Source organism: Diaphorina citri, unplaced genomic scaffold (assembly GCF_000475195.1).
Source record: "Diaphorina citri unplaced genomic scaffold, Diaci psyllid genome assembly version 1.1 scaffold1621, whole genome shotgun sequence".
NCBI lineage: Eukaryota > Metazoa > Arthropoda > Insecta > Hemiptera > Psyllidae > Diaphorina > Diaphorina citri.
Window position 1 is genome coordinate 18,029 of NW_007379047.1, and position 25,579 is coordinate 43,607.

At 39.2% G+C, this 25,579-nt stretch overlaps 3 protein-coding genes and 1 pseudogene across 6 annotated transcripts in view; 1 reads left to right on the plus strand and 3 right to left on the minus strand.

Moving 5' to 3' along the window:
- Nucleotides 1-53: 53 nt before the first annotated feature.
- On the minus strand, nt 54-5,841 carry LOC113470483 (ufm1-specific protease-like). Its single transcript, XM_026828972.1, has 7 exons — nt 5,823-5,841; nt 5,405-5,610; nt 4,234-4,420; nt 2,448-2,584; nt 1,026-1,117; nt 489-649; nt 54-199 (listed from the first exon to the last, which is right to left on the minus strand). The coding sequence occupies exons 1-7, from the start codon at nt 5,839-5,841 to the stop codon at nt 69-71; spliced, it is 933 nt and encodes a 310-aa protein (XP_026684773.1). The 3' UTR covers nt 54-68.
- On the plus strand, nt 1,108-11,716 carry LOC103516631 (N-alpha-acetyltransferase 20). Of its 4 annotated transcripts, none has more exons than XR_003393520.1 (4): nt 1,108-1,247; nt 9,374-9,628; nt 10,842-11,319; nt 11,434-11,716. XR_003393520.1 is itself a non-coding variant. In XM_008481607.3 (3 exons), the coding sequence occupies exons 2-3, from the start codon at nt 9,376-9,378 to the stop codon at nt 11,114-11,116; spliced, it is 528 nt and encodes a 175-aa protein (XP_008479829.1). In that variant the 5' UTR covers nt 7,926-8,150; nt 9,374-9,375; the 3' UTR covers nt 11,117-11,183. The 4 variants fall into 4 exon arrangements, 1 of the variants encoding a protein (XP_008479829.1); XR_003393521.1 differs by having other exon boundaries at nt 9,449-9,628; XR_541775.2 differs by lacking the exon at nt 1,108-1,247 and adding an exon at nt 7,952-8,150.
- Nucleotides 5,945-6,344, minus strand: LOC103516634 (annotated as a pseudogene).
- A 1,507-nt stretch (nt 11,717-13,223) lies between the features above and the next one.
- LOC108253339 (ras-related and estrogen-regulated growth inhibitor) overlaps nt 13,224-25,579 on the minus strand; it is a gene marked incomplete at its 5' end in the record, with an annotated part of 32,509 nt that continues 20,153 nt past the window's right edge. Inside the window, 1 exon segment of the mRNA XM_026828967.1 lies at nt 13,224-13,801. Within this exon segment, the coding sequence (XP_026684768.1) occupies nt 13,528-13,801 (274 nt within the window).

Sequence of the window (25,579 nt, forward strand, 5' to 3'; positions counted from 1 at the left end):
TTTCAAAATGGCTGCTCAGTTCATACACACGACTCAGCAGAGTCTCATTAGCTGCCACACTCAATATTCTACTCTAAATTAGAGTGACACAGTGTTCCATACTCACCAATCATAACCGGAGTACCATGGGTTTCAAAATGCCTGCTCAGTTCATGGACACGACTCAGTAGAGTCTCATTAGCTGCCACACTCAATATTCTACTCTAAATTAGAGTAACACAGTGTTCCATACTCACCAATCATAAGCTGGAAAATATGAAAATTGAAACCAATTTTTTAAAAATTTGGCGTAATAAAAAAAAAAATGTTTACAAAAAATAAATCGGACAGCGTTGCCAATGCCAGATTGCTGAACATGAATTTACCGCACGGGAAAAGTCGTACGGTGGCGAAATATCGTACGCTCTCTAGCGGAGCGAAAGGTGAAGTCAGCGGGAAAATTTAATTTTTACTAGTAAAAAAAAAAAAAAAATCAGCCAGACTGCCAGGACTCGTAACGCCTAGCAGTGTATCCAACACGAATGATACCTCAGTAGATCCAATCCAGTCTCGGGAGCCAAGGAATTTAGGCGGCTTATCCTGAATGTAAACCAGGGTTTCTTGGATTTCACGGATTGTGGGCACTGGCTTGCTTGTGAAGCCTTCCAACCTGGAGGGCAAACAGAGAATGAGATAATAGGGTCGAGTATGTTGATAGGTAATCAGGTTTTACAACCTCATTCCAAATTTCAAATGATAAGAGTAAAGAAATTAATAGCTGAGGGAGTAGCGGTATAACAGTAAACCAGTATTCAACAAACAAAGTACCCAAGCTGGAACTCACTTCGTTTTTCTGGACGGTCACACCTATTTGGATAAAGTTTGGTAATAGGTACCATATTTATGATCTTTAGATTTTAGAATCGATAAGGCAGAAGCCTTACATCTGGGATCAATTAATTTGAGAAAACCGTTTCCTGGTGAAAATTTGTAATGAATCAAATAGAACTTTAAAATTATACAGAAAGTGGGTAGTAGGTACTTACAAGAACCATGAATACAGGGTCTGCAAAGAGCGGTACGCACAGCCCCATCCGTCATCAGTCTCCCCCTGCTGTCTATAGTGAAAGAATCTCAACTAGTTGTGGCGAAAGAAGTTAGTCGAAACGCTTCTGGACATTCTGTAGATCTGGACTGTGCCTGAGCATAAGCACTAGAAAAGGAAGGCCAACAACCAGTTGAAACTTGAAAAGACAATCCAGAATCAGGTAAGATCACTAAATCAGTTCTTGGTTAAATCAGTAGGGCATTATTCCAGTGGTGATAGCACAGAATCACTGAAGTTCAGCAATGTTGTGTGTTATTGGTATGTATCTGGATGGGAGAACATCCAAGCAATTGCATGCTGCTGGCTTTTCCCAGCCACACTCAGGCTGGGTAAAGTTAATGCTGAAAGGCAGGTAGGTTATTTGCAGAAACAGCTCAAGATCTAGTACTCTAAGGCCTGCTTTACCACACATTGGAACCATTGTCTAATAACCTTTCATAGCATGTGTTGGGTAATGCTGCCTGATAATCCTAACCTGTGATATTGTCATACTACTCACACTCCAGGAAACCTAAGGTGTGCACCAACACTCAGGCTGGGTAAGGTTGATGGAGAAAGGCGGGTAGCTTATTTGCAGAAACAGCTCAAGATCTAGTACTCTAAGGCCTGCTTTACCACACATTTCAACCATTGTCTAATAACCTTTAATAGCATGTGTTGGGTAATGCTGCCTGATAATCCTAACCTATGATATTGTCATACTATTCACACTCCAGAAAACCTAAGGTGTGCACCTCCAGTGTGAGAGGCCTCTATCATTAGGTACTCATTAGTATCATTTTCACAGGTTTAATTTTCAGGTAGCACAGCCTTTAGGTTTTGTATCATTCCACCAAGTTTCAAATCCATAGGTCAAACCGTTTTCAAGTTAATCCTTTCCTCAGGCTTCTAAATTACTTAGTGTTTTCAGACAAAAATCAAATATAACTAATTTTGATAGGAAAAGCTGTGTGATGTTCACACTAGCTTTTTATGTTAACACTAGAGGAAGTCACGATAGGAGAAAGCCAGCTGTTCCGAGAACGAACCTTATCTGTTTAGGATAAAGTCCACCCCGGGCGGGAATCGAACCCGCAGTTATGAAGTTTGGGTAAGGACTTTATGTATGTATTTCAACTTGGCATGGCATAGCGACGCGACGCGGGGGATAGTACGTTGGATGCACCAGTTTCCAATGGACCAGTCAAGTTAAGAAACGTTGCGCGTGGTTGCTAACCGGATGGATGTGTAAGGGTAATATAAGGAGGTTGATAGCTTGTCGCTGAATGGAGGGTAAAACGTAAAACCCCCTTCACAACGTAAAGAAGCTTTAGCAGTTATACAATGACATTACTTGAACTTCTATCAAACAAATTCTCACTTGGTCTCGAAGTTCGCCAATATGTTTCTCGGACATATCTTTCACCACGTCAACCACGGAAGATATTTCTGCTTCTGGAATAACTAGAGCCGCTCGTTTCCAGTCGATTATTTCACTGAATGGCAGAACATAGGTATCTGCAATGAGGAGGTTGATAGCCCGTCACCGAATGGAAGGTAAACATTACTTAAACCTCTATCAAACAAATTCTCACTTGGTCTCGAAGTTCGCCAATATGTTTCTCGGACATATCCTTCACCACGTCTACCAGGGAAGATATTTCTGCTTCTGGAATAACTAGAGCCGCTCGTTTCCAGTCGATTATTTCACTGAATGGCAGAACATAGGCTAAACCTCGAGAGTTCATATTGAATTTCCATCCGTACATTCCAAAATATCAAATAAGTAAGGAGGTAGGTAGGTATATTAATATGGTCTCTTCCTTCTGGTACATATACACACATACTGATGGGTAAAACGGTTTTTTAGAAAAAAGCAATGTTCTGGTCGTTGACTAAATATTTTTCATCGTTTATTTCATTTCATTTCTTTTCCTGAGTTTTCCTGATGCGAATACAAAAAAAAAAAAAAATATTTTTTGAGCTTTGATGTTTGAGCACGACCACTGTTTAAAATTTGTTTTGTACAGCAAAATTTCAGTGTTTTCCTCAGTTTTTAAAGTAAGATTCGGTCTGATCGGGACTTTCATACAATTTTTTACCCAAATGCATATCAATATTGGAGGGAAACCCTATTAAAAAAATCTTTTTTGTTGATATGTATTTCAGACTATATCTTCTGCATCAATTCCTGAAAGCTCTGTTCTACGGGATTATCATGTTCACACTATGGTCCTTCTTACAACCTTATATCACTATTCAACGCTAGTAAGCAAAGGACTAGAATTATTATTAAATATGTTTATATTAGACATCCTAGGTTATAAAGTTATGAAATAGGTAACTACAAAACTTATTACCTTTATATGATACAATGGGACGTGTGATACAATGGGACGTGTGATACAATATGATACAATGGGACCTTTATATGATACTTTATAGGAACGTGTATCCATTGTATCATATAAAGGTAATAAGTTTTGTAGTTACCTATTTCATAACCTTAAGGACCAGAATAGCCAAGTCAAAATAGTAAAAGTACTCTGGCTCAGACGGTCTGACAGACCTAGATCTATCAGACCGTCTTAACGTGTGTGGCAGAAAAATCTGCAGACCCAGGTCTCAAGATTTTTTCCCCTCACACACGTTCCGACTGACAGACAGACAGTCTGAGTGTGAATGGCGGACATTAAGTATACTGCTCAAATAAGACTGAAAAGTCTCTCTACTCCAGCAGTCAGCAGTTCGCTACTAATAAACAAAACTTTGACTCAGCCGATCGAAATTTGCAGGAGTAATGGTTAGCTTACATTACACGAGGGCAATAAATAGTTAAAGCTAACACAAGTTTTTTATTATTATTATTATTTTTTTTTATAAATTTCATTCATAAAATTTTCTGTTCCAAATTATACACAAGACCTTGTTTAGACTGCGGGAATAAAAGAGCTTTGGAGTCTCATTCTAGCAGTATAAACAAGGTATAATATTCTATTTATGGGCAATTTTACGTCGTCATCACTCAAGCAGTCCATTTGCCCTGTGTAATGTAGCCATACATGCACACCAAACGAACGCGTGTCCATGATAAAGTAAGTCTAATTAATGTAACGACCGTTGCAATGCACTCTCAAGAATATGTAAGAACCACTGTTTCACTTTACCTTGCCACCGCGGCGAAGTCATCTGAAGAAACAGAGGATTGTGTTGCACCAGATGACTCTCAGGGCCGATGTTCCAATGTTCATACGGTTTGGACAGATGAGGAAACACCCGCTGGTTTAAGATATCCAGCACTGTGTTAGTAATGTCTGCTATGGAACTGAAATACCGGTTGTACAGATAACGAACCTGGAAATAGGAAATGCAGAGGTTTGATAGAGGGATTTGTAGAGGCTTAACCCATTTTCTTTTTTAGGGTTGTTTGCCCCTTGATGGAAGGAACTACTGAGGTATTATCGTCCCGAAAGCGAAGAGGGAAGGAAGTCACGATAGGAGAAAGCCAGCCGTTCCGAGAACGAACCTTATTAAATAGGAAATGTAGAGGTTTGATAAAGGGATTCGTAGAGGCTTAACCCATTTTCTTTTTTAGGGTTGTTTGCCCCTTGATGGAGGGAACTACTGAGGTATTATCGTCCCGAAAGCGAAGAGGGAAGGAAGTCACGATAGGAGAAAGCCAGCCGTTCCGAGAACGAACCTTATCTGTTTAGGATAAAATCCGACCCGAGTGGGAATCGAACCTGCGGCCTAGGACTTACAAGTCTTCCAAGCTAACTAGGCTGGCTCCCTAAATTCTTGAAATGTTGTTTCTTTCCTAATGTTTTGTATAAGAGCTCTGAACCGGGAATCGAACCCGCAGTTATGAAGTTTGGGCAAGGACTTTATTTATGTATTTCAACTTGGCATGGCGTAGCGACGTGACGCGGGGGGTAGTACGTTGGATGCACCAGTTTCCAATGGACCAGTCAAGTTAAGAAACGTTGCGCGTGGTTGCTAACCGGATGGATGTGTAAGGTTATGCACACCAATGTGTATCTTTACATGAATTCGGCAGGTTTTTCTCATATCGAATTCCCGCACTCTTTACAACTCCTGGAAGTAGACCTTACACGCAACTTTTCTTCATCGGCAAGCACATATTGTAGAAGGTCCCCTTCTTCCAGAAGTTAGCTGTTTTCCATCCACACCATCCTTTGCTTTGGATGACACTGATGTTCTCTTCGCCCGGGTAGTGAGGGTCTAGGACGAGAAACTTGGCTACATCATTCTCCTTATCATAATCCACGCGTATCGAATTCCCGCACTCTTTACAACTCCTGGGAGTAGACCTTACACGCAACTTTTCTTCATCGGCAAGCACATATTGTAGAAGGTCCCCTTCTTCCAGAAGTTGGCGGTTTTCCATCCACACCATCCTTTGCTCTGGATGACACTGATGTTCTCTTCGCCCGGGTAGTGAGGGTCTAGGACGAGAAACTTGGCTACATCATTCTCCTTATCATAATCCACGCCTAGGATTGTATGCGCTAGGACACCGCCACCTGAATTTGGACGGACAAAAGAAAGAAATTGTGAGGTAAATAAACTGCATAAATAATTATGTTGGGAATTCATTACCGTTGTAAATTGTAAATAATCGCTTTTCTCCTCCTCCTCATCTCTTTTATTTTGGGATGATAAGAACTTAACAAGGAAATAATAATTCAATTACATATTATGTAGAAATTAGCTCTAATCCACATTATTTCCTTACCTAGTCTAGCTCCACGCATAACAATACAGAATGTACTCTCAGTGAGAACATATGTTTTTCTCCTCCTCCTCATCTCTTTTATTTTGGGATGATAAGAACTTAACAAGGAAATAACAATTCAATTACATAGCTATATAGAAATTAGCTCTAATCCACATTATTTCCTTACCTAGTCTAGCTCCACGCATAACAATACAAAACGTACTCTCCGTGAGAACATATGGATACTTGTACACTCTATCATTGTAACATCTGAGTGACGAGTTCCTATCATGTTCACACATATCCAGTACTATCAACTCTGGATGAATAGAGGACAATTGTTTCAACTCATTGGTATATTCTGGATGAATGTTTGTCTGAGAGGAGAGGATGAGCCAGGGTTTGGGCCGTTTGGTTTCATAGCCATGCAATAGTTTGGATATGCCACTGAACACGGGAATGGAAATGTCAAAACCTTGACGGTAGGTCCATGAGTTGAAACCAGCACCACCTATCATGGCTTTACCTGGAATGGCATAAAATTACTGTTACTATTTGTTAGTTGAACACAGTAGGATTAATTTTAAAATGTTCCCTGTAGGGCCCACAAAGACTTAAATAAGGCCACAATCTGATGAAAATACATTCCTTTTAACACAGTGTTCCATACTCACCAATCATAACCGGAGTACCATGGGTTTCAAAATGCCTGCTCAGTTCATGGACACGGCTCCGCAGAGGAGAAACTTGGCTACATCATTCTCCTTATCATAATCTACGCCTAGGATTGTATGCGCTAGGACACCGCCACCTGAATTTATACGGACAAAAGAAAGAAATTGTGAGGTAAATAAACTGCATAAATAATTATGTTGGGAATTCATTACCGTTGTAAATTGTAAATAATGAAAGAAACTTGGCTACATCATTCTCCTTATCATAATCCACGCCTAGGATTGTATGCGCTAGGACACCGCCACCTGAATTTAGACGAACGAAAGAAAGAAATTGCGAGGTAAATAAACTGCATAAATAATTAAGTTGGGAATTCATTGCCGTTGTAAATTGTAAATAATCGAGGTTTATATGCAGAAAATACCGGGTTTGATGCCCATCACCGACATAAAAAAAATGCATTTTGATGACGAAAGAAAGAAATTGTGAGTGATAAATAAACTGCATAAATAATTATGTTGGGAATTCATTACCGTTGTAAATTGTAAATAATCGAGGTTTATATGCAGAAAATACCGGGTTTGATGCCCATCACCGACATAAAAAAAATGCATTTCGATTGCAAATATTTCAACATGAATAAACAGGATAGTTTCTGATATCCGCGTGTTGACCCAGCCATAACAATGGTAATTTTGATAAGTATTGTGTCTTTTATCACCCAGCTGGTAAGAGACACAATACGGGATGCTACAATACAGACTCGCAAAAGTCTAATACAGCAGATGTTTCATCGCTACTAGATTAAAAAGGCGGATAAACTCTGATATTTTTTCCAATCCCGAGTTGATAAACCTTTGCATAAGTTTCTATATTTTAAGACTTTAATGACAAGACTCTCACCCAGTGAGCTCTTTCACCCAACCGCAACCGGAATGTTCTATAGGTACTCACCAATCATAACCGGAGTACCATGGGTTTCAAAATGGCTGCTCAGTTCATACACACGACTCCGCAGAGTCTCATTAGCTGCCACACTCAATATTCTACTCTAAATTAGAGTAACACAGTGTTCCATACTCACCAATCATAACTGGAGTACCATGGGTTTCAAAATGGCTGCTCAGTTCACGTACACGACTCAGCAGAGTCTCATTAGCTGCCACACTCAATATTCTACTCTAAATTAGAGTAACACAGTGTTCCATACTCACCAATCATAACCGGAGTACCAGTGGAAAGCTGGAAAATATGAAAATTGAAACCAATTTTTTAAAAATTTGGCGTAATAAAAAAAAATTGTTTACAAAAAATAAATCGGACAGCGTTGCCAGATTGCTGAACATGAATTACCGCACGCAAAAAGTCGTACGGTGGCAAAATATCGTACGCTCTCTAGCGGAGCGAAAGGTGAAGTCAGCGGGAAAATTTAAATTTTACTAGTTCAAAAAAAAAAAGAAAAAAAAATCAGCCAGAGGCTGCAGGCTGAAGGCTTGAAGGCTACAAAAAACCAAAAAAGAGCCAAGAAACAAGAAAGAAAAAGAATCTCAACTAGTTGTGGCCAAAGAAGTTGGTCGAAACGTTTCTGGACATTCTGTAGATGACTGTGCCTAAGCATAAGCACTAGAAAAGGAAGGCCAACAACCAGTTGAAAAGACAATCCAAAATCAGGTAAGATCACTAAATCAGTTCTTGGTTATTGATTAAATCAGTAGGGCATTATTCCAGTGGTGATAGCACAGAATCACTGAAGTTCAGCAATGTTGTGTGTTATTGGTATGTATCTGGATGGGAGAACATCCAAGCAATTGCATGCTGCTGGCTTTTCCCAGCCACACTCAGGCTGGGTAAAGTTAATGCTGAAAGGCAGGTAGGTTATTTGCAGAAACAGCTCAAGATCTAGTACTCTAAGGCCTGCTTTACCACACATTGGAACCATTGTCTAATAACCTTTCATAGCATGTGTTGGGTAATGCTGCCTGATAATCCTAACCTGTGATATTGTCATACTACTCACACTCCAGGAAACCTAAGGTGTGCACCTCCAGTGTGAGAGGCCTCTTTCATTAGGTACTTAGTTATATTTGATTAGTATCTTTTTCTCAGGTTTAATTTTCAGGTAGCATAGCCTTTAGGTATTGTATAATTCCACCAAGTTTCAAATCCATAGGTCAAACCGTTTTCAAGTTATCCTTTCCTCAGGCTTCTAAATTAGTGTTTTCAGACAAAAATCAAATATAACTAATTTTGATAGGAAAAGCTGTGTGATGTTCACACTAGCTTTTTATGTTAACACTAGTTGTAAAACAATATTGTGAAGATATTCTGATCTTTGGTTCAACAAAAAAGCTTCAGCACAAATAAATGGGCAGTGATTTCAGAAAATTACAGAAAATCAAGGTGGCCTTATTAATTTTTGTGTATTGTTCCTATTATTCCAATTTATTTTATTCTACACTAGATCACATCACATTGCCCTGAAGCAGGAGCTTTAGTCCTTATTTATCACAACCACATCACAACTGCATCACATATTGTCGTACTTAACAATACTTTTCAATTATTGTAGGGCATTTCTAAATTTAAATCTGTATCATATCAGAACTGGATAGTACTAAAGTCATAATTATTCAGTTTAAGTTGATACATACAGTAAACTATTGTATTCGTCAATATTGCTGTATTATTCTGCTAGTCAAAGAATAATATACTTCTGAATACAACAACTTTACTAATTTGTAAAGTCCTAATTAGCTTTTTTACCTACCTAAGTATTTCATTGATAATGGTCTAATAGTCTAATGGATATGAGTATTTACTATACCCCTCCCTTAGGAGTACAAGTAATATAGGCTTGAGAATACTAGGGTTAAATTTTAAATCATCTTTCTCAGACATGACTACTCTGAGAGCGTTCACATGTGATGACATGTTCAAATTCAACAATGTTAATCTGGATCCTCTGACAGAAACCTATGGGTTGTCATTTTACATGCAATACTTGGCCCATTGGCCAGAATACTTCCAAGTAGCAGAATCCCCCACTGGAGAGATTATGGGTTACATCATGGGGAAGGCAGAAGGACACGGGGACAAGTGGCATGGTCATGTAACTGCTTTGACTGTAGCGCCTGATTACAGGAGACTTGGTGAGTAGGCGTTGCAGGTACTTATTTCATTTCATTGCTCCAAAGACTATTGTTCTACATCTATGCCTATCTGTGCCCTAAATCACCAAAGTATGGAAAAGTATTTACAATTCCATATTTCGATATGATTCGTCCAAATTCTAAATTCTGCTTTTCCATTGGCTATTACACTTGTAAGATACTTTTCCATACTTTGGTGATTTAGGGCTCTGGGAGTGAAAAGTTTGGTTAGTTGGCTACAAAGATAATTGTCTCAGCTGGGATTCGAACCCAGCAACCCCAGGATGAGATTTGAATACTTGACCAACAAGGTGGACTGTAACCCAGAAAGGTATAGACAGAATACTAGTGTAAACCAAGGCCGTATCGTCCTTTTCTTACCTTTTGGGTTGAATGGAAAACGAATACAACTTCACTTTCTTCACCTGAAAAAAAGTGCAGTATTTATTTTCCATACAACTCAAGAGTTAGAATAGACCTTCACAAAGTTACCGGTCTTCAATCAAGCTGTGTCGTGCGACACTTATCGTACGACATTTCCAACACAAGTATCGACCCCGGTTAACATTCTGTATTTCCATTATGACAGTATCATCTCCCCATCTCACAGGCATTCGAACCCAGCAACCCCAGGGTGAGATTTGAATACTTGACCAACAAGGTGGACTGTAACCCAGAAAGGTATAGACAGAAAACTAGTGTAAACCAAGGCCGTGTCGTCCTTTACCTTTTGGATTGAATGGAAAACGAATACAACTTCACTTTCTTCACCTAAAAAAAAAAAGTGCAGTATTTATTTTCCATACAACTCAAGAGTTAGAATGGACCTTCACAAAGTTACCGGTCTTCAATCAAGGTGTGTCGGATTCGAACCCAGCAACCCCAGGGTGAGATTTGAACACTCGACCAACAAGGTGGACTGTAACCCAGAAAGGTATAGAGAGAATACTAGTGTAAACCAAGGCCGTGTCGTCCTTTTTTTACCTTTTGGGTTGAATGGAAAACGAATGCAACTTCACTCTCTTCACTCAAAAAAAAGTGCAGTATTTATTTTCCATACAACTCAAGAGTTAGAATGGACCTTCACAAAGTTACCGGTCTTCAATCAAGCTGTGTTGTGCGACATTTATCGTACGACATTTCCAACACAAGTATCGACCCCGGTTAACATTCTGTATTTACATTATGACAGTATCATCTCCCCATCTCACAGGTATCGCGGCCGAGCTCATGTCCTGGCTCGAAGACATTTCAGAGAAGAAGCGCGCTTACTTCGTCGATCTATTCGTGCGGGTAAGCAACACCGTAGCCATAACCATGTATAAACGTCTCGGCTACATAGTGTATCGCACAGTGCTCGAATATTATTCTGGATCGCCAGATGAGGATGCGTACGATATGAGGAAAGCGCTGTCTAGGGATGTACATGGGAAGAGTGTGATACCGCTTAAACAAGCCGTGAGACCGGAGGATGTGGATAACTATTGAACTCTGGAAGTTGACAACGGGAAAAATATGATGAGTGGAGGATGATTTAGAGAGGGCTATGGAAAAAGAAGCATTCGCTGTGCTTTTTTCTGTTTCAAAAAAATGACACTTTTTCATAGATTTCGTCTTTCATACTAGAAACTAGACCAACACATGTTACCATCTTGCCAATAACTTTGCGGATTTTACCCTAAACAGATAAGGTTCGTGCTTAGAATGACACTTTTTCATAGATTTCGTCATTCATACTAGAAACTAGACCAACACATGTTACCATCTTGCCAATAACTTTGCAAATTTTACCCTAAACAGATAAGGTTCGTGCTTAGAACGGCTGGCTTTCTTCTATCTTGTCTTCCTTCTCTCCTCGCGAACCTTGGTCTCCAGAGGCTTTGCAAGACGAATGTAATCTGTAATGACAACTATTTATGTCATTGGAGTCGATATATTACAAGCTTAACTTCTGATTGCTCTTTTTAAGTTCTATGAATCTTATGTTATCTGGAAAAAACAAGTTAGAAGAAAAATTGAAAATTCCAGTATTTTTTACAAACTAAAATTTTAAATTATATTTTACGAATTTTACACAATGTTTGAAAATAAATGTTCTTACTTTTTAACTTCTAGGATCTACTAGTTAACTAAAACCTATAGTCTAAATGAGGTGAAGATTTGTAAAAGTTTTGCTTGAACAAAAGTCAGCTCCCATGGCATAGTGGTCACTGCGCTCGCCTTGCACGCGGAAGGCTTGGGTTCGATTCCCGGCGGGGTCATGAAATTTGTATCATGCAAATGATTGATTCCGTGACTGGCTGTTGCGGGGCCCACTCAGCCTCGTGAGGAAAATGAGTAGCTATGACATATAAATGCGCATAGCGACCGGTGCCAGCATGGTAGGTAGACATTGGATTTTAGGATTATAGATTTTAGGATGGGAAAATCCTACAATGCTGCAGTGAGCACCAAAGTTGTGACATAATAACACAAAGAAACGGCATTTACATTTTTTTAGTAAATAGAAGCCTACTGATGTATAGGGACTCTTTAGTCCTATTGGAGCAATATTATTAACACTTTACCTCTCACTGGACTGGTTTCATATCACCCCAGTTATACCCCCAGGATAGTTTGACTGGTAGAGGCAGACATCGTTAGCTAGTAGTGCAAGTTTTCATACAAAAATACCGGTTTAGTTATGCCAATTTTTACTACCATACAATGGCTGGTTAGGACTAGGCGACTAACAGGCCAACAATATCTTCCACTGTTGAAATAGTCCACTACTACTCCAAAGTAGGTACCTCCCGACAATGCTATGCTGTAAGTTTGGCACATTGCATACGAGATTATTTCTAGGCGTTTATACAAATCAGTAGCCTCATTTTTTTAGGACCTAAGTACCTAGATACTTAAGTGACGTTTAAATACCTAGTTTAAAATTTCGACATGGGAGCCTAATGTAATGATAGGTTTTATTGCAATAAAAATAATAAAAAAAAACAATAGGTAGTAAAATTTTGAAAACAAGGAAAATCTCTTAAAATGCGTTTTTTCTAGGAAATTATGGTAGGTAGGTATGTAGGTACCTGCATACAAATCGGAGGGCGTTTTAGATTAAAACTAAGGTTTGGAAAAATAAAATTAGACCTACTTGCATTTTTTTTTTTTTTTTTTATCTACCTAAATAAGTTTAGTGTTATACTTTTATTTGCCTAGGTACGTATAATAGAAGTTTTAAACTTTACCACTTCTAAAACCAAAACGAATCCAAGCAGTAAAGAAAACCGCAGTCAGTACCTACCTACGTATGTATAGTACAACACAAAGTACTGTTACCATCACTACACTAGAACACTTCGATATCATGTGTAGAGCCTGGAGAACATTGGTACCTACTACCTACTGTAAGAGACAGGCCAGGGAGGACGAAGCTTTGCACTTTATTGCAAATTGAGATTTTTTTTCAAGAGAAGTAGGTAGTAGTTTAGTGAAAATTGAGATCTCTCTCTGTTCTCTGTAAGCTTGTTTGTCGTTAACATATAGGTATGGGTCTTGTAACCAACTTTTGAGTTCCGAACCCAAAGTCCCTAACCTATGTATAGGTAGTACAACACAAAGTAGGTACTGTTACCATCACTACACTAGAACACTTCGATATCAAGTGTAGAGCCTGGAGAACATTGGTACCTATATTACCTACTGTAAGAGACAGACCAGGGAGGACGAAGCTTTGCACTTTATTGCAAATTGAGATTTTTTTCAAGAGAAGTAGGTAGGTAATTTAGTGAAAATTGAGATCTCTCTCTGTTCTCTGTACGCTTGTTTGTCGTTAACATATACATATGGGTCTTGTAACCAACTTTTGAGTTCCGAACCCAAAGTCCCTACCATCAGTTTCTCCTTCAACAAGGTCATATGCTCAAGGACGGACGTTTCTTCCGTTTGTCACCCTGGCCGGATTTGTTGTAGTTTTTCCCAAACAAGGATCCCAGAACTTTCGACACCGAGTTTACACCCAGTTTACGCCGGATAGGGAGTGCTTTGAGCAGCTGAATGGAGCGGGCCTCACGAAGTAGTGTTTGGAACGCCAAGGATACACCGGCAAAGTTTTCTGCGGCGCTGACCTCATAGAATTGACAGCTGTAGGCGAGGGATAGTTCTTGGCCTTCGTCCACGCAGATTTTTCTGAAAGCAGACAGAAGGGAATGGTGGGTGAGATGGAAACTAGAGCTGAGTTCAGACAGCCTAGTTAGCTTGGTAGTTAACGCGCCTGACTCGTAAGCGGTAAGGAATGGTGGGTGAGATGGAAACGAGAGCTGAGTTCAGACAGCCTAGTTAGCTTGGTAGTTAACGCGCCTGACTCGTAAGCGGTAGGTCGAGGGTTCAATACCCGCCCGGCCGAACTTTATCCTAAACAGATAAGGTTCGTTTTCGAAAAGGTTGTCTTCCTGTCTTGTCTTCCTTCTCTCTTCGATTTCGGGACGATAAGACCTCCGTAGTTACAGTTCCTTCCATCAAACCTAAAAAAAAAAAAAAAAAAAAAAAAAAAATGTCAAAATTTTTTTAAGGTTAGGGGTTAAGGTTATTTTCTCGAATGAGTTCTATTAAAAAAACAAAAAAAAATGTCAAAATTTTCTGAAGGTTAGGGGTTAAGGTTATTTCCTCGAATGAGTTCTATTCAACTTTTTCGAAGACTTTATCAACATCCTGTATACCTATTCGGTTTCCAGATTTTGGTTTCTGGTCATCTACTATAGAACTATAGGATATCACTGTCACAGATCTAATGGTCTGCCAAGAGCTACTGATATTAGGTGACAAAACCACAGCGCTTCTAGATCTCAGCATCGAATTTCAGTCAAAAGGGAGGCCTCTTTCATTAGGTACTTAGTTATATTTGATTAGTATCTTTTTCTCAGGTTTAATTTTCAGGTAGCATAGCCTTTAGGTATTGTATAATTCCACCAAGTTTCAAATCCATAGGTCAAACCGTTTTCAAGTTATCCTTTCCTCAGGCTTCTAAATTAGTGTTTTCAGACAAAAATCCAGATAAGGCTCGTTTTCAAAAAGGTTGACTTCCTGTCTTGTCTTCCTTCTCTCTTCGATTTCGGGACGATAAGACCTCCGTAGTTACAATTCCTTCCATCAAACCTAAAATAAAAAAATGTCAAAATTTTCTGAAGGTTAGGGGTTAAGGTTATTTCCTCGAATGAGTTCTATTCATCTTTTTCGAAGACTTTATCAACATCCTGTATATTCGGTTTCCAGATTTTGGTTTCTGGTCATCTACCATCTACTATGGGATATCACTGATGTCGCAGATCTAATGGTCTGCCAAGAGCTACTGATATTAGGTGACAAAACCACAGCGCTTCTAGATCTCAGCATCGAATTTCAGTCAAAAGGGTCTAAACCTCAGTTATTTCAGTCAAAAGGATCTAAAGTTCTAAACCTCAGTCATTTCAGCTTAAACCTCAAGAGTCCATATTGAATTTCCATCCGTACATTCCAAAATATCAAATAAGTAAGGAGGTAGGTAGGTAGGTATATTAATATGGTCTCTTCTGGTACCTACCTATTCTTTGGTTGATATAATTCTTCAACATTCAATCCATCAACCTAGGATTGAATGTCTTTTGTCTTCTAAGTTTTCTTCTCTTTTATAAAATAAGAAAAGGACAGGAAAATAATCACTTTTTTGTCTGTCTCATATTAAGTATACCTAGGTATTTTTTTTATTAAAACTTTGAATCAGTGGTTTCTGAAATCTGAGTGTATTTTTCACCACGAAAAATGGTTTCAAATTTTACACCAAATTTGGTTTTGAGATTTTTTTTTTTATTTATGGACTAGACGTGGCAAGCTGATACCTTCAGTTGATTAATTCATTGCCATAAAAAAAAGTTTTCGCGAAGAAATTTTCCCCTACGTTCAGCTTTTGCCAAGGTACCAGAAAGTTGCGTGTGTATTGTTAGGTACCTATTACCTACTCATTATTTTTCACCTTCCAAGTCTATATTCATTACCTACTCATTATTTTTCACCTTCCAAGTCTATAGTCATTACCTACTCATTATTTTTCACCTTCCAAGTCTATAGTCATTACCTTTGTGTGTTATTGGTATGTGGAGGAGACCATCCAAGCAATTGCATGCTGCTGGCTTTTCCCAGCCACACTCAGGCTGGATAAGGTTAATGCTGAAAGGCAGGTAGCTTATTTGCAGAAACAGCTCAAGATCTAGTACTCTAAGGCCTGCTTTACCACACATTGGAACCATTGTCTAATAACCTTTAATAGCATGTGTTGGGTAATGCTGCCTGATAATCCTAACCTGTGATATTGTCATACTATTCACACTCCAGGAAACCTAAGGTGTGCACCTCCAGTGTGAGAGGCCTCTATCATTAGGTACTCATTAGTATCATTTTCACAGGTTTAATTTTCTGGTAGCACAGCCTTTAGGTTTTGTATCATTCCACCAAGTTTCAAATCCATAGGTCAAACCGTTTTCAAGTTATCCTTTCCTCAGGCTTTCTTCCAAGTCTATAGTCATTACCTACTCATTATTTTTCACCTTCCAAGTCTATAGTCTATAGTAGGTAAACCTACTCATTATTTTTCACCTTCCAAGTCTATATAGTCATTACCTACCTACTCATTATTTTTCACCTTCCAAGTCTATATAGTCATTACCTACTCATTATTTTTCATCTTCCAAGTCTATAGTCTATTTTATTGAGCTTTTATTCAAACTTTTCATTGAAGAGCTAGGTCAAGGGTTCGATTCTTGCCCGGGCCGAAAGTTATTCTAAACAGAACGGCTAGCGACTGGTTTTCTCCTATTTCCATTTCGGAACGATAAGAGCTCGGTTATTCAATCTATCAAACAATTTAAAAAAAAAAAAAACAAGCTAAAACAGACAAACTATAGGTACGTACGTTAGTTACCGTTAGTAAGGTACAAGACAGTCGATATTACATGACACCTCCGCCCGGCCGAACTTTATCCTAAACAGATAAGGTTCTTTTTCAAAAAGGTTGACTTCCTGTCTTGTCTTCCTTCTCTGTTCGATTTCGGGACGATAAGACCTCCGTAGTTACAGTTCCTTCCATCAAACCTAAAATAAAAAAAATGTCAAAATTTTCTGAAGGTTAGGGGTTGAGGTTATTTCCTCGAAAAAGCTCTATTCATCTTTTTCGAAGACTTTATCTACATCCTGTATATTCGGTTTCCAGATTTTGGTTTCTGGTCATCTACTATGGGATATCACTGTTGCAGATCTAATGGTCTGCCAAGAGCTACTGATATTAGGTGACAAAACCACAGCGCTTCTAGCTCTCAGCATCGAATTTCAGTCAAAAGGGGTCTAAACCTCAATCATTTCAGTCAAAAGGATCTAAAGTTCTAAACCTTAGTCATTTCAGCCTAAACCTCAAGAGTACATATTGAATTTCCATCCGTACATTCCAAAATATCAAATAAGTAAGGAGGTAGGTAGGTATATTAATATGGTCTCTTCTGGTACCTACCTATTCTTTGGTTGATATAATTCTTCAACATTCAATCCATCAACCTAGGATTGAATGTCTTCTAAGTTTACTTTTCTTTTATAAAATAAGAAAAGAAGAGGAAAATAATCACTTTTTTTGTCTGTCTCATATTAGGTATACATGTACCTATTTTTTTATTAAAACTTTGAATCAGTGGTTTCTGAAATGTGAGTGTATTTTTCACCACGAAAAATGGTTTCAAGTTTCAAATTTCACACCGAATTTGGTTTTGAAATTATTTACTTTTTTTATGGACTAGATTTGGCAAGTTGATACCTTCAGTTGATTAATTCATTGCCATAAAAATCCCGATTTTTTTTCGCGGCGTAAAGTTTTCCCGAAGAAATTTTCCCCTACGTTCAGCTTTTGCCAAGGTGCCAGAAAGTTGCGTGTGTATTGTTAGGTACCTACCTATTACCTACTCATTATTTTTCATCTTCCAAGTCTATACCTATAGTCATTACCTACTCATTATTTTTCATCTTCCAAGTCTGTAGTCTATTTTATTGAGCTTTTATTCAAACTTTTCATTGAAGAGCCAGATCAAGGGTTTGATTCTTGCCCGGGCCGAAAGTTATTCTAAACTGAACGGCTAGCGGCTGGTTTTCTCCTATTTCCATTTCGGAACGATAAGAGCTCGGTTGTTCAATCTATCAAACAATAAAAAAAGAAAAAAACAAGCTAAAACAGACAAACTATAGGTACGTACGTTAGTTACCGTTAGTAAGGTACAAGACAGTCGATATTACATGACACCTGAGAGCTCCTCAGACAAGTTGCCCTGAGACACCAGAGGTCACTCAACACGCAATGATGACTAGAATAGTTACTAGTCACTAGAATGGTCTGGACAGTCCCTAGTCACCGGTCAGTGTAATGGACATACACTTATCAGATTCAACACTGTAGACAACGCACGTGTATTGAAAGCTCAGGAGGGATGGACAAACTGAGGGCTGAGGAGACTGCGAGATAAAATTATTCGCGGCCTCAAGACAAACTTCTTTCATTATCAAAAAAAAAAAAAGAAAGAAAAACACTCCGAGGCTTAGGTGTAGGGGCAAACAGCCCTAAAGGATGGGTTAAGCTTATACGAATCTTCTACGAACTGAGGGGACGAGAAAAACGTGCTGAAAGTACTAGGTTCGATGCTCAGCATGGACACAAATAAATTGTACTTGTGCTTTAAATGTGGGTCCTCTTATTTCAATTGCAAATAGGTATTTTAATTACTTTCTGGTGATCTTGAGTTGACCCAGCACCTAAATAGGAAGTATTGTGTCTTTTCTCACCCATCTGATGAGAGGTATACTGCGGGATGATCGTGATATGAAACAGATCACACGAATTTTGTTTCATTCCTGCGAAATAAAAACGATTGATATGCGAGACACTTTTTCCCACTACCTACAATCGGTAATCGGCACCTGACAAAGTGGCCGTGTGGCCCGCGTTTCTGCCCTGGTCAGTCCTGATATGTGTATGAATGAGACGTTAGAATTCTAATTGAAATAAAAACCGTATGGAGAATATTTCGCACAACTTTCATTTCCATTATGCAAACACACCTGTGAGATAAAAGGATTCGCGGCCTCAAGACAAACTTCTTTCATACTCAAAAAAAAAAAAGAAAAACACTCCGAGACTTAGTTGTAAAACAGCCCTAAAGGACGGGTTAAGCTTCTACGAATCTGAGGGGACCGAGAAAAACGTGCTGAAAGTACTAGGTTCGATGCTCAGAATGGACACAAATAAATTGTACTCGTGCTTTAAATGTGGGTCCTCTTATTTCAATTTCAAATAGGTATTTTAATTACTTTCTGGTGATCTTGAGTTGATCCAGCACCTAAATGGGAAGTATTGTGTCTTTTCTCACCCATCTGATGAGTGACATACTACGGGATGATCGTGATATGAAACAGATGAACAGATCACACGAATTTTGTTTGATTCCTGCGAAATAAAAACGATTGATATGCGAGACACTTTTCCCCCTACCTACGATCGGTAATCGGCACCTAACAAAGTGGCCGTGTGGCCCGCGTTTCTGCCCTGGTCAGTCCTGATATGAGTATGAATGAGACGTTAGAATTCTAATTGAAATAAAAACCGTATGGAGAATATTTCGCACAACTTTCATTTCCATTATGCAAACACACACCATTGGAATTGATGGAGTTGAACATCATCTGGATTCTAGTCACTAGGCTAATCGCGGGTTTTCTGTCTACTTCACGTCCTCTGTGGACAGCATTCAATTCCCCCGACTTTTTGATTTTGTCTTATTTCCGGTGTTCGATTCCCCCGATATTTTTTTAGGGTTGCCATGGACTGGATGTTCTATTTCACCGATTATTGTGTAGATACAGGTAGAAAACTTGAGCATGTCAATTCCCCCTCGTATCAATTCGTAGAATTTTAGTTAGAAGTGTTTTGAAGTTCAAAGTGATCATGTCATCATCCATTAAATTTGTTACTAGCTAATTTGTTACTAGGGGGGGAATCGGTATGAAATCGGGGGAATCGACAATCGCCCGGGCCGGGAAAAGCCAGCAACAACTATTACCCACTATGGTCACCCATTCGGATACTAACCACGCTCAGTCGCTCAACGTTGCTTAAACTTCAGTGATCCATCGGAAACCAGTAAGGTGTTATCGCCACACCTCTGGGCAGGTTGATAGCCGAGTAAAATCAGAAAGTGAAATCTATACACTTCACAGTGACAACTACCTATATACAAACATTGCTCCCATAATCAGTAGTACCTATGTATGTAAAGTAACTCTAGAACTCTACACCCAGCAGGCCCGCGCATAATATATGCAGGATTTCATTGATTTATTGAGGAGGGGGGTGCCGCACCCCAAGAAACGCGAGATCAAACGCTAGACCAAAAATCTATAGAGCAACATTAAAAAAATCTGGGTGTGAATATCACACGACTTACCTTATCCTATTTAATAATGCTTATTTGGATGTTCTATTGTAACATTTACAACATCTCTAACCGTTTAGTCAGTACAGCTGAAAAACGCCAAAAAACGGTCGAAAACCGCCATAAAACGGTCAAAATACCGCCAACCGCAGCACCTATCTTACTCAGAAGTTTCGTGTTGCATCCTTGTTACATTTGACATCTGCATGCCAAATTTCAAGTCTCTAGCTCTTACCGTTCTCGAGATATTTTGTTTACAGACAGACAGAACGACAGACAGACCAGAAGGACAGACACACGGACCAATGGCTGAAACTTTGGATTTAGGCTCTAGGGACCTCAAAACGTGTTTTGGCACTAAAAACTGACCCTCGTGTCCAAGACCTGCGGATAGAATAGAATTGACCAGATTTTATAGATTAAATTATTATAGGCATGTAGAATAATTATTATAATTATTATAGGCATATAGAATAAATTATTATCTTGTCATGGGTCGACAAGATTACCAACGTGGAAATATTGAGAAGAATGGGAAAGTCTACTCCAGAACTTCTGAAAGACATAAGAGAAAGAAAATTAAAGTTTGCAGGACATATGATGCGAGGATCGAGTGGGCAGCTACTATTGGATTTCATAGAAGGAGATGTTGAAGGACAAAGACCAAGAGGACGACCAAGAAGAATGTGGCTGGACGATGTGAAAGAATGGTTAGGAGTGAGAAGCTATGAAGAGTGCAAGGAGCTGGCAATGAACCGAGAACTTTTTAGAACAACAGTTACAAGACGTCTAAGCAATCATCGACCACGATGACGCTACATGATGATGATGATGATGATGATGATGATGATGATGATGATGATGATGATGATGATGATGATGATGATGATGATGTAGATTTTAAAGCAACCTCCGTGGCCGAGTGGGTATCACACTAGGCTTACACACCGGAGGTCCCGGGTTCGATTCCCGGCGAGGTCGAAGTTTTTTCGGCTCTGTGCTTGGAGTTCAGGGTGCACTCAGCCTCGTCAGGACCAGTAAGTAGCTACTCGATAACAAGTAAGTAGCTGTAAAACATGGTTATGCATTCATATCATTTTCCGTGGCTTAGTGGGTAGGTAAGTGTACCATTTATTCGCCCACCTAAAAAACGTACCATTTATTGGCCCACCTGCCCACATTTATTTTTCTAATTTTTGTAAGAGTCCAAATAGTGATGTACCGGTGGGGGAGTTTGATGGTTCAAATTTTTGGAGCCCACCCCATAGTAAAGGAGCAAAAAAAAATGAGCCCAAGGAGGCCTGGGCCCCCTCGGGCCTCCTCTAAATGCGGCCCTGCCTCTATTTACCTATAACTCGTCTTAGTTTATTTATGCAGTGTAAATAATTGATATTGTTACCTACCTATACCAAGAATCGCTCAGAAGGTACCAATAATACCCATGATTTCTACACTAATATTTGCATGGTTACCTCTAGACCAGAATAAGCCAATCATGTGACAGGGTGATCAGAAGTTTAGGCACCTATAGGTAGGTGTTAACCAAAATATTTCATTGCATCCTGAAATAAATCAGACAAAATATTTCATCAAATAAGCTCGATGTTTCAGACAGTCACCCGTTTAAATATCAATCACGCCCGATGTTTCTTAACTTGAGTGATTCACCGGGAACTGATTTTTGATCGGATTTATTTAAATCGCCTATTATATCTGCGATGTCAACTTATACTACCCTGGAAAATAAGCCAGATATTTTCCAGTAACCAGGCGACCAGTGACAGTCATTGCCTGCATAGATGTCATTCTGTGACACTATATCTATGTAGGTGTAGTCGCTGTAGTAAAAAAAATAACTGATATTGTCTGATATACCCACTGATTTAATGTCTAAGAACAATCCGCCCCGGGCGGGAATCGAACCCGCGGCCTAGCGCTTACAAGGCAGACGCACTGCCCTTCAAGCTAACTATAGAAGGTTTATATGCAGAAAATACCGGGTTTGATGCCCATCACCGACATAAAAAAATTGCATTTCGATTGCAAATATTTCAACATGAATAAACAGGATAGTTTATGATATCCGCGTGTTGACCCAGCCATAGCAATGGTAAGATTGGTAAGTATTGTGTCTTTTATCGCCCAGCTGGTAAGAGACACATTACGGGATGCTACGATACAGACTCGCAAAAGTCCAATACAGCAGATGTTTCATCGCTACTAGATTAAATAGGCAGATAAACTCTAATATTTTTTCCAATCCCAAATTGGTAAACCCTTCCTTACATAAGTTTCTTTATTTTAAGAATTTAATGACAAGACTCTCACCCAGTGAGCTCTTTCACCCAACCGCAACCGGAATGTTCTATAGGTACTCACCAATCATAACTGGAGTACCATGGGTTTCAAAATGGCTGCTCAGTTCATACACACGACTCAGCAGAGTCTCATTAGCTGCCACACTCAATATTCTACTCTCTTGGAATCGCTGGCTTTCTCCTATTGGGATGATAAGAACTTAACAAGGAAATAATAATTCAATTACATATATAGAAATTAGCTCTAATCCACATTATTTCCTTACCTAGTCTAGCTCCACGCATAACAATACAGAATGTACTCTCAGTGAGAACATATGGATACTTGTACACTCTGTCATTATAACATCTGAGTGATGAGTTCCTATCATGTTCACACATATCCAGTACTATCAAAATTGTTGTTCGTCCATAATTGTTTCGGTTTTCTGGTGTTGTGTAATATGTAGGTATGTCTGGTATTATATGGTGTTTCTTGAACTTCTCTGTGTTTTGAAGGGGAATAGAAGCATACCCTTGAGGCTTAAAATTTGCGATCGGGGGAATCGGTATGAAATCGGGGGAATCGACAATCGCCCTCCTCTGTATTTCTAAACCCCCCTATACATGTGCAAGTTCAGGCTGAAGAGCAATAACAATTAGAAATAGAATTATTAGACCAACACAGCCCCAGGACGAACTGTTAAATGGTTAAAACTAAGTAGAGAGAAGTAAAACTAGGACGAATGAATAGATGAATGAAGGAGGTAGACGGTACAGTGGTGTGTTTAGGGTGTAAAGATGTCTGGAGAAAATAAAAAAGTCAGTAGATAATATGAAACAAAATAGGGTAAGTGTACCATTTATTCGCCCACCTAAAAAACGTACCATTTATTGGCCCACCTGTACCATACGCCACATAAGTCTGATCTGGACAAACTTTTTCAAGATCCAATTTCATCAAAAGAAAAGGCTTAAATAGACTGCTATCGAACCAGTGCTATTCAAAAATTGTAGTCATAAAAACAAAAATTAGAAAAATAAATGTGGGCAGATGGGCCAATAAATGGTACGTTTTTTAGGTGGGCGAATAGGGCTGAGGAGACTGCGAGATAAAATTATTCGCGGCCTCAAGACAAACTTCTTTCATTATCAAAAAAAAAAAAAGAAAGAAAAACACTCCGAGGCTTAGGTGTAGGGGCAAACAGCCCTAAAGGATGGGTTAAGCTTATACGAATCTTCTACGAACTGAGGGGACGAGAAAAACGTGCTGAAAGTACTAGGTTCGATGCTCAGCATGGACACAAATAAATTGTACTTGTGCTTTAAATGTGGGTCCTCTTATTTCAATTGCAAATAGGTATTTTAATTACTTTCTGGTGATCTTGAGTTGATCCAGCACCTAAATAGGAAGTATTGTGTCTTTTCTCACCCATCTGATGAGAGACATTTAATATTTATTAATTTATTATGCTGTTAACACACATTATGCACAATTTACAATAACAATTCTTATTTCTAATCTTATTACTAAGTTTCTAACTAATCTTAATCCTAAGTTGCAATGATTTCGGGTAGGTATAATAAAACTATAAAATGACTAGAGAGTACAGAGTTAATCTATCGGTAATCGGCACCTAACAAAGTGCTACGGGATGGTCGTGATATGAAACGGATCACACGAATTTTGTTTCATTCCTGCGAAATAAAAACGATTGATATGCGAGACACTTTTTCCGCCTACCTACGATCGGTAATCGGCACCTAACAAAGTGGCCGTGTGGCCTGCGTTTCTGCCCTGGTCAGTCCTGATATGTGTATGAATGAGACGTTAGAATTCTAATTGAAATAAAAACCGTGTGGAGAATATTTCGCACAACTTTCATTTCCATTATGCAAACACACACACATTTGATAAGGACAACCGTGCTGATGGGTGAAGTGTTTTCTCTGTCAGCATTTGACACTTGACTTGTAGTCCAGAAGTCACGGGTTTGGACCCCGGCCAAGACGAAAAGGAAGTGGATCTCGGATGAATGAATGGACAGGAATCGGAATAGAACTTATAGCCATGCCTATTATAATCCCAATTCAACTTCTTCTTCTTCTTCTTCTTCTTCTTCTTCTTCTTCTTCTTCTTCTTCTTCTTCTTCTTCTTCTTCTTCTTTCCTTCTTTAGATTCAACTTTTTCTTCTTCTTCTTCTTCTTCTTCTTCTTCTTCTTCTTCTTCTTCTTCTTCTTCTTCTTCTTCTTCTTCTCCTTTTCCCATGTTCAGATGGGGTCGGCATTTTTCGTCAGCCTCTCAATCAGCTTTAGAGTGATCGCGATCCCAAATATAAAGTGAAATTAATAACCTAACCCCTTATTAACATCAAGAAATTATTATTATTATTATTTAGGTTTGATAGAGGGAACTGTACCTAACTGCTGAGGTGTTATAGTCCCGAAAGCGAAGAGAGAATGGAGTCAGGATAGGAGAAAGCCAGCCGTTCCAAGGACGAACGTTTATCCCTTCAGCAAAGTTAGCCCCGGGAACCCGCGGCCTAGCGCTTACAAGGCAGACGCGCTACCAACCAAGCTAACTAGGCTGGCAAGAGGGGGTTTTAGATTCCTATATTTCCTTGCAGCAAATGAACCTGTGCCAGCCCAGTTAGCTTAGTTGGTAGTGCGTCTGCCTTGTAAGCGCTAGGCCGCGGGTTCGATTCCCGCCCGGGGCGAAATTCAATATTTTTCTTTCATAAAAAAGTGTGATAAGGATTGCCCTTGGGACAAACGTGTGTATCCTCCCTACCATCATGATGTTTTAAATTCGACGTAAATGATTTTAACTTTAACTTTTAACTAGTGGTTCAATGAACTGCAGAGCTCACTCTGAAAAACGAACGCTACTACGGGACACCCAAAGACCGATCGAGTCCGAAAGCTAATAAAGAAATTTCCTTTTTGGATAAAACAAAACATCAAAATTCATCCAACAAACCGTTAGGGAATCATAGTGAAACAGACAGTTAGATTTACAGACAAACTAAATGCAAGCCACAGGGGTTTCAGGTCGCTTTTCACAACTGAGGCCTCAGTCCTCACATTGACCAAACCCCGCCTGAGTGAGGTCGGGAAAACATAGCAGCACGCGATTGCCAGAAGGTCGCCGGAGAGATGACCAACCACGCGCAACG

Excerpts from the sequence above, each read along its gene's own strand:
- LOC113470483 (XM_026828972.1), bottom strand. Across the intron at positions 2,585-4,233 it reads GACTTCGCCGCGGTGGCAAG|ATACCTATGTTCTGCCATTC; the intron begins GTAAAGTGAAAC and ends TCCTCATTGCAG. Across the intron at positions 650-1,025 it reads ACCCTGTATTCATGGTTCTT|GTTGGAAGGCTTCACAAGCA; the intron begins GTAAGTACCTAC and ends TTTGCCCTCCAG.
- LOC103516631 (XM_008481607.3), top strand. The coding sequence starts at position 9,376 with ATGACTACTCTGAGAGCGTTCACATGTGATGACATGTTCAAATTCAAC. Across the intron at positions 9,629-10,841 it reads GCCTGATTACAGGAGACTTG|GTATCGCGGCCGAGCTCATG; the intron begins GTGAGTAGGCGT and ends CCCATCTCACAG.